The 19,029-nt window shown below is 37.3% G+C and overlaps 1 protein-coding gene across 2 annotated transcripts in view; it reads left to right on the plus strand.

Annotated features, from left to right (window-relative positions):
* The window catches only part of nkd1 (NKD inhibitor of WNT signaling pathway 1), a 27,791-nt gene extending 10,809 nt beyond the window's left edge, over positions 1-16,982 (plus strand). The window contains exons 4-10 of one of the 2 annotated variants that reach the window (XM_073837035.1): positions 5,431-5,488; positions 10,092-10,195; positions 11,621-11,716; positions 12,129-12,276; positions 13,371-13,452; positions 13,608-13,735; positions 15,204-16,982. In XM_073837035.1, the coding sequence (XP_073693136.1) occupies positions 5,431-5,488; positions 10,092-10,195; positions 11,621-11,716; positions 12,129-12,276; positions 13,371-13,452; positions 13,608-13,735; positions 15,204-15,709 (1,122 nt within the window). In that variant the 3' untranslated portion in view covers positions 15,710-16,982. Of the gene's footprint in view, positions 1-5,430; positions 5,489-10,091; positions 10,196-11,620; positions 11,717-12,128; positions 12,277-13,370; positions 13,453-13,607; positions 13,736-15,200 lie in introns of both variants that reach the window. The other variant, XM_073837034.1, reaches the window with a different exon arrangement.
* Positions 16,983-19,029: the final 2,047 nt, after the last annotated feature.

Below are 19,029 nucleotides of genomic sequence, written 5' to 3' on the forward strand. Positions count from 1 at the left end.
GATAAAGAGAAGCATTTCTGCCTTGTCACCAGTTAATCCAGCGGTACTACACTTCGTAACATTCATTCACATATTTGCGCAACGCCACCGCATACAGCGTCTTCATACACTGATGAAACTTACTAGAGAAGTGTAACATAAATGCATCTGTAAATAAATACAAATTAAATTCACGTCGCGCACACGTAAATTACCTTCCAATGGAACATATATGATCGCTTCAAACTATTAGTGTGTGAAGACGCTGTATGCAGTGGCGCAGCGTAAATATGTGAATGAATGAAAGTGTAGTACGTAAACGTCAACGGATTTCCCCTGCTCAGGGAGTAGGGAGCAATGAACACTGGGCAGGCACCATGTCAATCGGAACACAGTTCATTCACGGAGCTTACTTCTAACGAGCGGGTTATCTGAATCAGGAGTGTTAACTAAGAGATATGCAGGGGCGGATTAAGGTTGTCAGGGGCCCCTAGGCTGATCTATGTGTGAGCCCCCCCCCACTTTGGCCCACCGCCTTTTCAACAGGCCCATCCCAAAAAAAATTTTTTTAATATATTCTAATTTTGTCAAGAATTATAAAAAAAATAAATCGGCAGTAAGCTCATAATTTGTGTTAAAATAGTCTAAATATTAGTTTTAAAAAGTTAATTTTAAAAAACTGGTTATGTCTAAACTGTCTTTGTTTCTGCGCAAGTTCAGCAGACATTGGTTCGTCTTTGTTCCGATCAGAGCATGTGAGCGGAGAGCGCATTCTGAATATTCCGCTTGCTCATTCCACTCAGGGTCGCTGGCTCAACCCAGAATGGCCTGCAAATATGTGGAATAAGGGCTGCCTCCGACTAAAGTCAACTAATTGTTCATTCAAGCCATTCGTGGACAAATCGCCCCTTTATATTAATTTCATTACTTAGGCTATATACCCGATAGATGAGCGTTTACGTAATATAGCCGCACTCAAGCGCAGACCACAAGGAGACATTTAATTATTTATTAATAAACTGGTGTTTTCTGTGTCGCAGCAAAGATGAAGTTGACGATGTGGTCTCACCATGAACGCCAGAGAGAAACGCACATTTCATATGATTACATATTCAGAGAGAAGGCTAGCCTATTTATTTTAGTTTTGAATATTTTCGTTTAAAAGTAGACATTTCAAACTTTCTATAATAGATAGCCTATATTTCTCAAATCTGTGAGGCACAAGCTGAGTTTCGGCGCCCTCCAGTTCACATGCAATGCAACTGATCGTGTCGGCGCCTTATTACATTGTCTGCTATATATTTGCTTGTTATTTATTAAACACAGGCAATTGGTTGATAAAACATCAAAATTAAGATACAATTCATACAAAACGAAAATCTTTTAAAAAAGAGACTACAAAACAAAACTTAATGAAGTGGTCAAAATGTTTTACCCATGTCTCCAGACATATTGCACATCTCATGATGTATCATATCTTTCTCATGCTGCATGCTCACTGCATGCTCACTTTCATAATCAACATTGATTAAATTAAAAAAACATAATGATGTCACATATTTTCCAACCCAGCCCTATTTTGTCAAAAGAAATGTTCTTGATTACAAGAAAAATACAGATTTTTTCTTGTTGTGGTTTATTTTGTCTTTCCTTTATACAGATTTAAATAGTTTCGTTTTCGAAGTAGGCTACTCTAAATTATGTCAGTGATTCTCCGATGTTAAATATGATCAAGAATTATTTTATTTCGATCTACAGTGTAATAAAAGTTGAGAAAAAGATTAGCCTATAGCCCTAAATATATATATATATATACACACTACAAGCGAACTCCTTTTTTCTTAACTTTTAACTTTTTCTAAAAAATTATAAAGAATATTAAATCAACTTAATAGGCTAGGTTAACGAATTTTCTTATACAAACATAACGAATGCACTTCAAAACGAAGTTTTCAAATAATATTATTTTACATATATTAATAGTTGTTTTAAACGAATTTATAGTGCTTTACATTTATTAAGTAATGTTTAATTTCGTTCGTTTAGCTCTCTGGAAATGTAAAGAAAAATACCCTTTGAATTCGTTTTCAATCCCTGGTTTTAAACAAGCATATATTTGAGATAATTTATATATTATTGCTTGAATAAACGTTTAAAAATAGTGCTAGAAATTGTATAATTAAGGAAATTAAACAGACCTAGGCATTTGAAAAGACATGTGTCTAATAATTCCAAAAAGAAAGAGAAGCATTGGACATAATCAAAATATTTATTAGGAAAACCATTTTCTTAAGAATTAACGTGCTGCATGTGTTTATCCAGTCTAATCGTCTCTAACCCGTCTTTCCCAACAAAAATCCCACCCCCTCTCAGAAAATACATAAAACTAACATTACTGAGCTATATACGTTTAAAAGTAGCCTATAAAATGGTACAATGGCATTGCTCAGTTAAGCGTGTTGGGAATCGGGCATTTTGTTCCGCCTCAGCTTTATTCAACAGTTAATAACGCTTAACATTCAAAAGTTAAATAGGTCTGTGTATTTCAAAGAAAATTGTGTCTAGTACAATATGAATTACAAAGGGTTAATTGGCATCTTTATTTCAAACGACCCGACCGACCGCGACCCGAATAACATTAGAAATATTTTTGGATGACTCGTAACCGCGGGTAACCGCAGCCTCCCGCTCATTTTGGATCAACCCGCGCATCACTGGTGGGGAAGGGAGACTGGAGAGAGGGCCGCACAGGAGATCACCTTTTCTCCGTTAATTTGGTCTAGGCCTATATTACCTTTATATTGCTTTTGTATATCAACATGCTTTAGACATATTTTATTTGTTATTTATACTAGTAGCCTGTCGTGATGATTTTTCACGACCCAGATTTTTTGGTGCCCCCCGCAGCCCAGGAATGATGCTTATGATACCTAATGGAGATTCCAAAGCACTCTTCTTTGGTCAGAACCACGGAGAGCGATCGCGAAGTCCGTCCTATGCACCGAAACTTTTTTACAATGCAACAAAATATTTAAAGAGCAAGCTATTAAAATGTATATTATGTATAGTCACAGATAATTTAACAGTATATTAGTCAGTAATTTTTATTAGGTTAAACAGTGATTAGATAACGTTTTTAATTTAACGTTCACAATTGGTCTGGCCCATCCAAACTGGTGTCCCTGCCTGCGCCGTGCCGTGCCTGGTTCGCACTTAAGTATAAAAAAAAAAAAAAAATTGTCTGGCCAATCCGAGGCCCCCTGAACACGTGAGGCCCCTAGGCTGCAGCCTATGTAAGCCTGTGCGTTAATCCGCGCCAGGAGATATGCAGAAATATGCAGAGCGGGGGGCGCGATCTACCACATGTCCAGCCAAGCTAAGCAAGCGCGTGGTTCGTGGTTGTTCCCTTACGTTGAATTTAGCCTTATAAATGTTACAAACTGCGATCTTTGTGTCATCTTCACTCACACCAAAGACATGTGTACACGCGACTGTGAGTGCGCGCGCGTGGCTGTGACGTAATTACATGCGCCGCTGGCAATAAAGGGATCGGCTAGGAATCGGCAAGAGGAGAAATTGACCGGCCGTTCACCAATCCGGGCCGATCATGCGAAAAATCGTCCGATTCCGATCACTAGCCGATCAATCGGTGCATCTCTAATAATTTATACTTGCAGAGTTTATTTTTTAAATGTGAATAATGTCATTTTAATCTCACTAGTAACGTTACTCATACTCAGGTCGTATCTATGTGAGATTTAATCTCGCTGTATTTCTAAAATTAAAATGTAATCTTTTTATTTATTTGCTCATTGTTACATGTTTTTGATCGTATTTTTGTTGTATTTGTGAAACATTTTTGGGTTTGTGAAAGGCCATATTTAAATAAAAAAATGTTTACCATTATTGCAGAATTGTGTGAGACGTTTTCACATAGTAGACAGTGGTGGGGATGAGAAAACAGAAGCAGAGAAGCAAAAAAAAGGGGGCTTTAATATATGGGGGTGAGTGGGACTCTATAGAGCTTTTTAAGAGTGACTGAGAGGGGCGGACAGACGCCACAGTGATTGTGCTAAACGCCACTTAGAGGTGAAGTTCAAGGATTAGTGAGTTTCTCACAGCCCTCAATGTCCTGCGCAACAACACATAGCCACGTATCCACGCTCTCAAACTCAGCACACTCATTTGAAAGTGCCAAGTACTGCTTTAGGCCAACTTGACCTTGAATGAGAGAGAACGAAAAAATAAATAAATAAATTCGGAGTAGGAGAATTTCTGCTGACCGATTCTCATTTCAACCCACTGAGAAGAACTCATATTTATAATACAGCCCATCCATCATCCAGACAACGCATAATTAGCGCGTTCCCCTCACATGCTGTCGGCTAACCTCTCGAGCATTATGGTGAACGCGTGTGTTTGTGTGCGCAGCTTTGTGTCTCTTGCGGCCAGTGTATGGCTTGAGGCACTACAGCAAGACGTTTAGTGTGCCTGTCTAGTGTGGATGAAGACAAAGCGGCTCCTCATTGGCAGAAGCAGCAAGTACACGCACACAGCTGCAGAGCTTCAGCGGAGGCAGTACGGTCAGTCTTTGGGCCAGAGAAATGAGTTGTTAGTATGCAGACAGCTGGAGTGTTGAAATGAGACAAAGGTAGCAGGTGTGTTGAGACAATAGTCTTCTTCTGGAGTGATGGTTGGTTTGGAACATGACAGAAGTGTTATAGACGGCTGCTTTTGCGTGTGTAGCGTGGGTAAATATCTTTGATGAAACACTTCTAGTATCTAGGGTATGAACACCTGCTTACATTGTCTGTTATGGGATGTGTAGACAAGATTGCATCAATTTTATCTATTACTCTGTAGGTTTTTCAGTCACTCTAGTCATTCATCTTTTTTGTAGATGTTCAAACCCATTGTGATGTGTTCAGGTGGGGGATATAATATAAATTGCAAATTTTGTTTTTTGTTTTTTTTTGGGCATTGTTCCTTCTCTGATAAATGTCATATGTGACCCTGGACCACAAAACCAGTCATAATTCATAATCTGAAAGCTGATGTATGTGGTTTGTTAGGATAGGACAATATTTGGCCGAGATACAGCTGTTTGAATCTGGAATCTGAGGGTGCAAAAAATTAAAATATTGAGAAAATCGCCTTTAAAGTTGTCCAAAGGAATCTCTTAGCAATGCATATTACTAATCAAAAATTAAGTTTGGATATATTTGTGGTACGAAATTTACTTTATGGAACATGATCTTTACTTAATATCCTAATGATTTTTTGCCATAAAAGAAAAATGTATAATTTTGACTCATACAGTGTATTTTTGGCTATTTCTACAAATATACGTGTGCTACTTAAGACTGATTTTGTGATCCAGAGTCACATATTATCATCTTAGTCTTTTTCTAATGAAGAGGCCTAACTCTCTTTTCCTCTCTGTCTCTGCAGGACCCGTTGGATGAAGGTTATGCTGAAGGCATCAGTGATGAACATTATCGTTTAGAAGGTAAAGTATCTCATTGTATCCCCTGAGCAGCTGATGTTCTCTTGCATATAGCTCCTGATCTCTCCTTTGCTCTTATATGAAGAGCACTTTCATTATTTCTTCTGTTTGCACAATCATTTGCACCGTGTTGGCATAGTACGATTTATATCTCGTAATTTTTATTGAGTCATTTGATTGTAAATTAAAGGTCATAACTTGCAAATTACTCATAGTACTCATAGTAGCATGTTAAAAGATTTATTGTCTAGCATCAGATAAGGGTATTCCACCGCTTGTTGTAGTAATGAAAACATCGGCTTCTGGGATCAAGATTTTTATCTCGGGTTTAGGCAAGAAAATCTAATCATTTGACTGTAAATTGAAGGTCATCAACAAAAGGCTATAACTGGTCAGATTCCTGTACAAACAATGTTTACAGCTTATGCATGCTTAAAAGTGGTCCGCTCATATCTGTGTAGGTCAAAGGTGAGGCAAGGAGAGATTCGATTGGCTAGGTGTTTGTGGTGTTATTGTTGCCTCATAGTCAGAAGTTGAATTGTAAGGCGACATTTTAGCCACCTGAGCAAAAACATTTGTTATACCAGACCTGTACAGTGCACACAAAAAGTGTTTAACTTTAAAGTTTAATGTGTTATTTATATTTGATTTGACCTTTGATGATTTGACCCTGAGATTTTTTTTTTTACAGTGCTGTATTACTTACCAAGAAAAATAAAGCAGCTATAGCTCATGAATTCACTTTTTAAGGTCAGTTATTTAGTAGGCTTATATAATTCAATATGATTGCTCATGAATTTCCTTTTTTTACGGTCAATTAATTATTAGACTTATATAATATAATATAATAAATATAATATATAATGTAATATAATATAATATAATAAAAACAAATATTTTCAATTAATATTCTTAAAAAATGTGAACGTTAATTATTTTATAGTTATCTATAAAAATAGTAGACTGTAAATATCTCAGATTTTTTACTGTGCACATCATCTGCTATTTCCAGCACTTAATTAGCCACTCTTCTTTAAAACATAGTGACGTTTTATTTCACGTCATTGTGTTTGCGTTGGCTCTTGTGTTCAGCAACTGATTTGACGCACACCATTCTCTTTCTATAAAACCTGTAATCCGCATTCACCGGTTCAACTCTATAGCGACACCAGCTCTATAGCGGTTTGTCCAAGCATTGCAATTTCTTTCGCATTTTACTAGAATTCAATCATGGCTTTCCCAGCCCTTTTTTTTTATGTGCCCTGTATCCTGTATGCAGCATATTATTTTTTCTGTGTAGCCTTTGCGTGTCTGGTACCACTGGAATTGGATCTTATTACGGCATGGCATGTCTTATTACAGCACATACACAGACAGAAGACAGCGGTCATTTACCAGTGTTTTTAAATTCATAAAAGAGAAAGATATTCTTGATAAAAAAACAGTCGAGTATAGACCACTTTTTAATTTTAATAGAAGCAATGTAGTTTCAAAGTTCCCCTTAAACCTACTGGATTGTTAGGATGTCATAATTCGAAAATGAAATTCATAGCAGTAGTTAAGTTTTGACAAAGGAATTTAAAATGATCATTTGTTGTTACAGTTTTACTGCACTTTAGCCCGTACCAGACGTCCACACTGAGGAAACACACTGGGCTTTAGCTATTAACCAGTCACCACACAGTTTATTCTGAACTCCAGGTGAACCTTTAGATTCAAAGCCACCTTTGGGACGCTGCCAAGCTGTCCTCTGTGTTGTATAGCGCGGTTTTAAGCTCCGTCACCGGAGCTCTGTAGTGGGTTTGGCTGTCTCATCACTCTGTGGGGAAGGACTTTGACTATTGCTGTGAGAGTTAGCACTTCCTTTGTGTGTATGGTGTGTGTGTGCGTGTGTGTATAGTTCTTTGTGACCATTTGTTAGTCCTCTAGATAAACAGCTCCTGTATATTGTGAGCTGGCTGGCAAGCAGGCTTTGGCCCTGGAGCTCAGCGTTGCCTTTGAGTTTCTGGCCCTGATCAAAAGCCCTGATCTGACGCTGTTTCCCTCCAAAAAACCTGTAAAAGCTCCCTGGGACGACTGCTCTCATCCTCTGGTGCTTTTCTTTTCTTTTTTCATCCTCCCTTGCCTCTCGCTGCAGAGGGACAAGACAGGTCCTCTTTGATCTGAGCGGATCAGCGGAGGAGAAGTGAATGAGAGAGAGAGAAGACAGAGAGAGATACTGTTGTGTCTGCCTATCCTTTTGGCTCGTACAACAAACACTGTTTCAGATTTGACTTTGCTTAATTAATTAGAGATTCTGTTTTACAGACGGACTGATCCTGGGCCAAAAGGTTTGAGAATGGAACTTCAAAGCGCAGGGATTTGGGGCAGGGGGGAGGATTTAGCCTGCAGGACCCAGCCTGGTGCTGAGCCGTGTCCTCACTGAGCTGCGTTAGATCTGCTCTCGTTTAAAACATCTCCATCTTATTACCCACAATACACAAAGAGACAAACTGCCTCTGAAATTTGGGTATTGAGTTCGGGATTAATCCTGACAGGCATTCTCTACATCAGGACGGCCCGCTGTTAGACTCCGTCTTTCTCGGCGACTCGCTTTAAATTTCCTTGTGATTTCAGTCGTAGACACAAATAGGATATCGAGGATGTTTCTGAAGCCTGGCCTTAGGATGTGATGGCAGCAGTTAGGCCTGTTTACGCATTTAGACTTACAGCTTTAGCCAGCCACAGAGCTGATTTCCCATAGTCTGCACTTAAAGGAGAAGTTCACTTCCAGAACAAACATTTATAGATAATGTACTCACCCCCTTGTCATCCAAGATGTTCATCTCTTTCTTTCTTCAGTCTTAAAGAAATCATATTTTTTGAGGAAAACATTTCAGGATTTTTCTCCATATAGTGGACTTCTACAGTGCCCTAGTTTAGATGCGGCTTCAAAAGATCCTAAATGCGGTTGTAAACGATCCCAGCTGAGAAAGGGTCACATCTAGCGAAACAATTGGTTATTATTATTATTTTTTTATTACAATTTCTATACTTTTTAACCTCAAACACTCGTCTTGTCTTGCTCTGCCTGAACTCTGACAGTTAGGGTATGTCAAAAAACTCCCATCTTATTTGCTCCCTCAACTTCAAAAATCATTTCAAAATCATCCTAGATCGCTGCAGAAGTACCGACCCAGTGTTTGCGAAGTGAACGTACAAAGAAGATTAAACACCCTTAACAAAAAAGGTAAAACAGCGATGTAGGGTGATTTTGAAGTTGAGGGAGAAAATGAGAAGGGAGTTTTTTGACATACCCTTACTGTCTTGAACTGGAAAAAACAGAGTTCAGGCAGAGCAAGACAAGACAAGCATTTGAGGTTAAAAAGTATATAAATTGTAATCAAAAAAACAATTGTTTCGCTAGATCCTTCTTCCTCGACTGGGATCATTTACAACCGTATTTGGGATCGTTTGAAGCTGCATTTAAACTGCATTTTCGAAGTTCAAACTCGGGGCACCATAGAAGTCCACTATATGGAGAAAAATACTGAAATGTTTTCCTCAAAAAACACAATTTCTTTACGACTGAAGAAAGAAAGACATGAACATCTTGGATGACAAGAGGATAAGTACATCATCTGTACATTTTTGTTCTGGAAGTGAACTTCTCCTTTAAAGGGATAGACCACTCAAAAAATCTTCTTTGTCTTGTTGCTGAAGCACAAATGATGGCACAAATGAAACACAAAACTCAAAGTGGTTATTGACTGAAAATCTTGCCTTCAGCCAAAGAACCCAAATCTCAGTTGCAACATATTGAACTTGCCATGTCCCGATCAGTTAAGTTACATTCGAGAAACCAGTGACGTTTAACATTATTGACGTCAATACTGCCACACGATTAAAACTGCTTACATTTTGATCTGCTGTCTTGGTCCCTCTGGCTTCTTCCTCATCCTGCCTAAACATCTTAGAGAGTTTTGCCTCACCATTGTTGGCTTTGGCTCACTTAGTGGGGGATGTGGGACACTATTCTTTGTAAAGCTGCTTTCGGGCGATCCATTGTGAAAACGCTGCCACTGCACAAAAAATACTTCTGAATTGAGTTGTGGACATGAGTTATGTGTGTGCAACACGTCCATCAATGCTTTCCAAGACTATAACAGTGTGTAGAGGAACATGTACTTTTGAGATTAATATTCAGGGTGTGCTAGCAAATTATGACTGACGATTTATGTCCCATACTATGTCTCAATATGATGCTACATGTCTCTTCAGTGTACTGTGACTGATTCAAAAATAGCTGGGGTTTTCCTAGGCATTCTCCTTGAACTCTTTCCCTTCTCTCTTATCTGTCTATTTAGTTCATATATGTGCTCATAAAGCTCTATTTTAGTACATTTCCCCTCATTAAAAATTAAGAAATTAATTGCACTTTTGAATGATGTTCAAAATGAGGTACAGTCACATGAGATGAAGACATATTAGTGGTCAGTAAAAGCCATTTTTTTACATTGACCGGATCCCATGACCAGTCAAATACTACTACCATCTGTAACTGAACATGTTTCTTACATATATTATATGTTTCCTTATCATTATGTGAATGTGTGCCCTCCTGCAGTGGCCCTGCCCCCTGAGAAGACCGACAGCTGTAGTGTAGAAGAGAGAATGCAAGACACTGAAGGCTCTGCCACTGTCGGCCCACACAAACAATTACAGTTTGAGGTCAGTATAAAACGTGCATGGGTCAAAGACGTTAAGATGTCCCTGTGAAAATAAATTTACAAAAGTGATTTTATGTCCATAGAAAGCACATTGAATGTAAGTACAGTGTCTACTTTTAAGGTTTAAAATGTTAAAAAATATTTGGTTGAAATAATGTTACATTGTCATTCAGTGTAACACAATATTTCTGAAAAATTCAAACAGCATGCTTATTTTGACTTAATTTGAGCATAATACATTTTATTGTGTTTTAAATGAGTAAAAAAAAAATGACTGACAAATGGGCAAAAGGTTAGTGGCGAATTTTAAAAATGTAGAATTACAACTAATTAGTATTTGGGGTGAAAGTAATGTCTTTTAACATGTCATAAACTGTTTTTTTTTTTTTTTTGTAAATATGCCTAAAAAGAGTGTTGCACTGAATAACATTTTAGTGTAAATTAAGGAAAAATCTAAGGTATTTATTTTTTGTTCAGAAAAACAAAAACTAAAATGTAATTAAATTAAACAGAAAACTTTTTAATATTTTATTTTTGGAAAAACAACAACAATTTAAAGCAGTATTACACTTATTTTTATGCTTAAACCCTTTTTCATCTTTGACCCACATACATATTAAAGAGGCTTTTTTTAAAAGAAATTAATACTTTAAATCAGCCAGGACTAAAGCATTAAAAGTACATTGAAAAGTCACTCTAAAGACATTTAGAAGTTTCCAAAATATTTCTTACAATAAATAAGAATTCTGAAAAATATGTGTTACGGTTTCCACAAAAATATTAAAGAATTGGTTCACCTAAAAATAAAAATTCTGTCATAATTGACTCACCCTCATGTCATTCCAAACCTAAACTGGTTTCTTTTTTTTTTTACTGAACACAAAGGAAGATATTTTGAAGAACCAAACAGTTGTTGGTCTCCATTGACTTCCATAGTAGGGGAAGAAATACTATGCAAGTCAATGGAGACCATCAACTGTTTGATTGCAAGCATTCTTTAAAATATCTTAATTTATGTTCAGCATATGAAAGAAACTCATATAGGTTTGGAACAACATGATGACAGAATGTTCATTTTTAGTTGAACTATCCCTTTTAGCAGCAACTATTTTCATCATTGGTAATAATCAGAATTGTTACTTGAGCACCAAATCAGCATATTACAATGATTTCTAAAGGATCACATGACACATGGCTGCTGAAATCTCAGCTTTGCTATCACATACACAAATTACATTTTAAAATGGAAAACTGTTATATTAAACTGTAGTAATATTTCACAATATTGCTTTTTTACTGTATTTTTGACCAAATAAGCGCAGCTTTGGTGAGCATAAGACACTTCTTTTTTTAAAAAAAAAACATCAACAAAATCTGTTAAACGTGTTACTGAAACAATGATTATCCATTGTTGTTTATTAATCAGGAGTTGGAGTGTGCCGTATCAGTTGAAGAAGATAACAGGCAGGAGTGGACTTTCACCCTCTACGACTTCGATAACAATGGCAAGGTCACGAGAGAGGTAAGACGGGGACATCTGTGCACTCAGGACAGTGATTGATATCTTTTGTCAACACTAACGGGACATACTAAATAGATCGCTATGCCACACAGTTCCTGTTTTCCTCAGCTTCATATTTGCTCTGCATTTGCATTTCATTTCCACATGCTAAACAGCCTCAGATGTATAGCATGTTTCATGTTTGTGTGCACATGCGCTCTCAACTGCTGTCAGCATCATCTGTCTTCCTTCCCTGAGGCTTAGGAGACTCCGATTAAGACATTATTATGGACATGTCTGTGCATGAAGTATGAATAATGCATGTATCTTATCGTATATCATGCACAGGCTTGCACAGCATGTAAAAGACTAATCGACACCTCGTGTCAGTGAAGATCTCTTAATTTCATGTTATTTTTCTCCATACGTCCAGGACATTACCAGTCTACTGCACACCATATATGAGGTGGTGGACGCATCAGTGAATCACTCCCCCAGCAGCAGTAAGACCCTCAGGGTGAAGCTCTCCGTTGCCCCAGACTCCAGCCAGAGATGGAGGAACTGCACCCAGACCAACACAGGTACACAGAGAGTTTTCTTAGAACAACAGAAAATTAGTTAAGGGATATCAAGGAGAGTTTGCTCAAAAAATGTGTTGTTCCATACCTGTATGACATTGTTTTCTCTATGGAGCACCAAAGGGAGTTTACTGGAATATTTACGCATACAGTGATATTGAATGATAACTGGATCAATCAGATTTGATAAAAAAGAAACTATAAAAGTAGCCATTGTCACAAGAGTTTTTTGTGATGGTTAGACTGAAATGGATAAATGTGATGTGTAAATGTTTTTTTTTTTTTTTTTAACTTGACAGTCTAATTTTTATTGGACAAGACATGTTGTTAAATACCACATTTTGTGTTCCATTATGATAGAAAAACAAAACATGAAAAAAGGACATGAGGGCAAGTAGACGATGACAGAATTTTTTGGAGAACAATTCTAAGTTCTTGTTATGCTGTCTCCTACACTATTGCCCTCCTCCTTTTCCCTGTCTTCCATGTCATTGCATCTCTTGTAAGATGAGTTCATAGTCAAAGGCAGAAGACGAGAGAAAGAAAAAGCCCAAACCTCTGCAGCTCTGAGCTTTTGGATTCCTTTTGGAAAGTGCCATCTTATCCCTTTTCGCTCAGATAGTCTTTTGCTGTTTGAAAAATAAATAAATCCACATTTAGCCACTTTCTAACTGTGTTACTTGGTAAAAAAAAAACAATGTGATGGAGAACAGAAAGTACTCTGAAGAAACAGAAGTGTTTCTGTTTGTTTAGTGCTGTCATTTGGGCTATTTATACCCGTCACGTATTTGAAAGAGAAGAGCCTTTGAACAGCAGCTGTTTTCATGCAAATTCACAAGTGTGTGTTTTTTAGATTTATATGAGGCCTGAGGTTCAAAATAGAATAAATGAAGCATTGTTGTTTTTTCTTCTTTTATGAACCTTCAAAGTAAATAGAAAGCAGGGAACAAAGGTTTCTTTCTTATTTTGGTTGGTCTTTAAAGCTGCTGCAGTATATGTGCGCGTGTGTGTGATGCTGTGCAACTCAACGCCGTTCTCTTTGATAAAGACCCCCTCTTCTCTCTCTCCCTCTCCCTTTCTCTCTCCCTCCCAATCAGACACTCCCCATCCCAAGCATAAGGGAGAAAAGTGCATTGAGGACTCCAAGACTTCAGAGAAAAAGTCAAGAGCCTTTCTTAGGTACTTATAAAATGAATCTACTTAAACAGACCACATCACATGTAAATCTGTTTTTTTACACATTAGTGTCTGTAAATGTTCCGTAAAACTACAATGTCACAGTTGAATCTTAATAATAAACAATAGTTCATGACAATATCATGCTGTTGTATTAGGCGATACCATGCTGACCACCACAACCAGCAAAGTTGCCAGCGGAACTGTGTGGATGAGAACTTAGAGAGAAGAAACCATTACCTTGACTTGGCCGGCATTGAAAACTACACATCACGCTTTGGAACAGGTACAATCTTAAATGGATCCAACAGAGCTTCCTCATTTAGAGCCACACACAATCTGGTTAATGTAAATTTTTACATATGCTTTTTTTAACATTTTAAATTGTATAACATTAGTTTGTGTATTATGAACGAACATGAATTGTCAATTAATAAAAGTAGAATTGAGGTCAAAAGTTACATCCCCCTTTCAGAATCTGCAAAATGTTCATTGTTTTACCAAAAATAAGAGGGATCATACAAAATGCATGTTATTGTTTATTTAGTACTGACCTGAATAAGATATTTCACATGAAAGATGTTTACATATAGTGCACAAAAGGAAATAAGAGTTAAATTGATAAAAATTACCCCGTTCAAAAGTTTACACCCCCTTGATTCTTAATACTGTGTTCTTACCTGAATGATTCACAGCGGGTTTTTTGTTGTTGTTGTTTTTTTTGTTATAGTTGAGTTCCTTGTTTGTCCTGAACAGTTAAACTGCCTGCTGTTTTTAAGAAAAATCCTTTAGTTTTGAAACATTTTTGTGTATTTGAACCCTTTCCAACAATGACTGTATGATTCTGAGATTCATCTTCTCCAGAAAGAAAAATCATGCATTAAGAGCCAGGGGGTGAAAACTTTTTAAATTTAAAGATCAGGGTCAATTTTACTTATTTTGTCTTCAATATGTAACTATTTTCTGTAGCCTCTGAAGGGCAGTACTAAATGAAAAATAAAGAAATATAAAATAAGAAAAATGTACAGATCTCCATTGTGTTCAAAAGTTTTCAACCCATAAGATATTTAGTCTTGTTTCTAAGGGAAAAATTTAATCAAGTGCAGTCTGCTTAAAACAAGATTAAAAATCTTACATCATATCTATGTAAGATATGCATATCTAGAGAATTCATATTAATTTAAGAATTTTTAGATATTCTGACTAGAAAAAAAGATTCATATTAACTAAGATAAGCTATTTTTTTTTTTTTTGCAGTGCACCCCTATGTCATCCAAGGTGTTCATGTTTTTCTTTCTTTAATTGCAAAGAAATGATGGTTTCTGAAGAAAAACATTCTAGAATTTTTCTCCATAATAGTGGACTTCAGTGGGGGTCAACAGGTTCAATGCAGCTTCAAAGGGCTCTACGCAATCCCAGCTGAGGAATAAGGGTCTTATCTAGCAAAACGATCTGTCATTTTCTAAAAAAATATATATATATATATATATATATATATATATATTTTTTTTTTTTTATGTATATATATTTTTTACCAAAAATGTTCGTCTTGCTTTATCTCTGTGTCCCCGTCACGCATGACGTTGGCAGACATGAACATCTTGTATGGCATAGGGATGAGTAAATTATCAGGAAATTTTAATTGAACTAATCTTTAAGACTGTTTTTGTGCTTAAGATGCTATTATTTATACTAATGAAACATATTTACAATAATAGCCTATAAAACAAATTATTTTGTGCTTCCTCTAGCAGCTCCTGCCACAGAACCAGCAAAACCCAACCATACCACACGTTCGTCCAATCAGACACGCTCACGTTCTCAGGAACCCGAGAATGGCCACGTGCACTCCGCTCACCATCGGCGCTCACAGACCATCTCCACGGATCCTCCCGCCATCCTCTCCAGGCACACACACGCACTCCGTTCCCCCAAAACGCACCGCACGCCACCCACACAGCCCTCCGCCGGTCGGGTGATAAGAAGAGGAGCGCCCCCTCCCCCAGCGGTCCCCAACCAAACCCCTCCGCACCAAAGCTCAGGCCCCTACCGACGACACAAGCAAAGGCCTAAAGAAGGCCTGCACTATCGGGCTCTTGGGCCCACCGTGACATCTGGCCCAGTGGTAGAAAAAGAGCATGTGAGGGATCTGCCCAGTCTGGTGCTATATGAAGGAGGACTAGCTCAGGTGGTCCAGCGACACGAGCATCATCATCATCATGAACACCACCATCATTATCATCACTTCTATCAGTCCTGAAGAGTAAAACACAGATGGCTACATAAAGGATCTAAATAAGAAAAACAACAAGGATCATATCGAATGATGTCGAATCTGTTTGCATGGACACGTTGAGGCAGAGAAGGATGCAAAGCATCATGTTCATGCCAAAGTGGCAGACAATATGTACGCATTTGTATATATAAGTGTGTGTGTGTGTGTGTGTGTGTGTGTGTGTGTGTGAGGTTGTGTGAGTCGGTTTGAATGTGTGCTGATGTATTTAGTCCTGTCTTTGGCAGCAGGAGAGGTTTACTTACTACGTAAGGGCTCTATCTTTCACTTTTCTCTTCTTTGTTTTATCTTTCTCCCTCTCCTAATTCATATTCTGATTGGTCTGTTTGATTGAAAAGGTGGTCAGCCCTGTTAAATGAAGAATTTTGAGTCGTCAAACCACTTTTGAAGGAATACAATTCCTTGGTTTTGTAATTTACATTGTGTGTGTGTGTGTGTGTGTGTGTGTGTGTGTGTGTGAGAGAGAATGTATGTGCCCAATCTGTGCATCTATGTGTGCCTAAGGTGTCTTTTTTACACTTATCCTTTTTTTTCTTTTTTTTTCCACTGAAGACCACTTGAAAAGCACTTCTTGTGCCATTGCATTCGAGACACTTTATCTATGAAGAGCTTCTCTCTCCGAAACAACAGATCTGAATCAACACCTTTAAAAATGCAATACAGGACACATGTACATAAAAGAGCCAGTAAAGACGCTCGAATTGTCAAAAAGGACTTTGTTGAAGGACAGTATGAGAACTACACTCTACCGATCGACATGAAGAAAACAGAGCATCATAATCAGCTGCTACCTCTAGTATTATTATGATTATCGGTATTATTGACATAATTTTTATTATTCAGATTTTATTTTTTATTTGTTTGTCTGTTGTGATATGCCACCAATCTGCAGTTATGTCAAGATGTATCAGATTTAACTTCATTGTAAGCTTTATTACTGAAACATTTCTAGTCATTATGTTTTTTTGGTGTTTTCCTGTCCCTGTAACTTTAAGCTAATTGCATTCTAAGACCACTAGGCATCAGAGTTTATAGTGTAATTATGTGTATCAGACGATATGAGATCTTAAAATAATCTTCTGATGATTGTAGAATAATGTTTTGAAGCTTGTTAAAGTAATTTATTTGAAAAACATATTCCTGTCAGGTTTATGGCAAGTCAAAATGGGTCTAATCTAATGATTGGAAAACGTTGAATACAGTTTATATTGTATGACACAATATTATACCTGATATTGTATCTTTTGCTTGTTTGGTTTTCCTTTTTATCAATTCAGACAAAGACAATTCAAGTTGTAAAGTGTAAAGGAACTTTACTGTGCTGCCAAGGAAAAATTTTATTTTTATTTCTCAGGTTCACTTCACATTTATGTCATTGATTTGACAAGATGATATTAACAGTTTTGAAGGCAGCTGTAAACCACTGGATTGAAGTTGTTCTTTTTTTGCCATACAAAATCAGCATTTAGAGTTTTTTTTTCCTTTTAGAATCCAAGACTGAATTAGGATCTTTTAGACACTATGGTAGTGCCTTTAGCTCAGTATTGGCAGAGTTGAGGTAGGTAGCGAGAAAACCAATCTGGTTGATTAGGTGTTCATCTGTTCCCCTGCAGCAGTTTTAAACAGCGTTTAAATAGTACATTATGAATCTATTTTAGGTTTGATGTATCCCAAGTCACCTAGAGGGAGTGAGTGTGTGAGTGTGTATGGCAGCTGTCTCATTCCTCAGGGGCAGGATGACAGTATCGCCGCCTAGGAGTCTCCAGTCCTCCCATAACTCACCAATACCCCACTGACAGAGAGTTAATGAGTGCATGTGCATCTGAAACCAACACTACAGAAGATTATGAAACACAACAGCCTTCGTTCAAACTCTGCAAAGCAGGCGTGCGTTGAAACTCACAGCAGGTGTTTTAATACTTAAGGTTTGTTAATATATTTGATCTCATTTTTCTTTTTGATGATTTTATACACGGAGAAAACTAGTATTAAAAGCTACAGAAGTGTTCACTTGCACTTGCAAGGACTTTTTTGGCCTCTATATACCGTGATAGCACACGTACATCACAGAGACATCTATTTGACGTTTCCTATCAGATGTCAAATATGCATATATTAGATGTCTTTTAAGATGGTAATAATTTAGAATGTATGTAAAACTGACATCTAAAAGACGTCTGTTAGACGTGTGTACACAGCAGATGTTTTCCAGATCAGGAGTTCTTTAACAGACATCTTGCAAACATACGTGTGCTGTCTGGGTAGACAAGAGTTGAATAAAAAATTAATTTTGTCATTGATGAGACAAGTTCGTTATGTTTGCTTAGAACCTGTTCGACTTGCTGATATGTTTAGAGTGAGATCATCTGACTCTTCTGCTCAGGAGGACGGTGGAAATGTGAGAGCATCACACTAATCTCTGGAAAACCCACCTGCAGTTTCAGGGTGGTCTCATCGCAGCTAGTAAGTTAGCGACACTCAATCTTCACTCGGTTTTGCAGGGGAATGAATGTGTGATACGGAGCTTAGCTCTGCCTCTTATTTTATCATTCTATCACTCCTGATTCACTTAAATGATTCTGACCATTTTTTAAACATGCATTGCTGCTAAAAGAAAAAGAAAAACCACCCATGGCATCATTAGAAATTGAAAAAAATGTAAACACACCACTGACCACATCTAAATGCACAGTGGATTCATTTATATGATTTCATTGTTGTCCTGCAGTGTTGTTTATCCGATACTGTTTTGAATGGTTGTAAATACGACGTGAGACGACGGCTAAACGGATTCTGCGCTATTTATCTGAATGAGCGGCTATTTTGTATAGTGCCATTTGTACTTGCAACATTTCTTGATTTCTATTGTGATTTTAAGTGTGATTGAGTATGTAGGACGACACATTCTCTCAGACTCACAGCAAATGATTCATGGAGGTGCTTGTATATAAATAACACGATGTGGTAGCATTTCATGCCACACCCGAACCCTAGATCATTTGTGACTTTTCCTAATAACTTTTCATGCTTTTTTTGTTTAGTTTATATAAATGGATGGAAATAATTTCTTTATTTATTTAATAGCAAACCTGTGCCAAGAGAAAATCTTTCATTAAAGCTGAACTGTTGCTTACTGACTGGGTGGCCGTGATTTCTTTGGCCGTTGGTTTTGAGAATGTTCTGATGATTTCTTTGCATGCGTGTACACTCATCATGGCTGCAGTGTTTTGAGTAGAAATATATTGCATGTCTTTGTTAATCTATGTTGTTTGCATGTCTTGCTTCAG

This window comes from Garra rufa, chromosome 3 (assembly GCF_049309525.1).
Source record: "Garra rufa chromosome 3, GarRuf1.0, whole genome shotgun sequence".
NCBI classification, from domain to species: domain Eukaryota; kingdom Metazoa; phylum Chordata; class Actinopteri; order Cypriniformes; family Cyprinidae; genus Garra; species Garra rufa.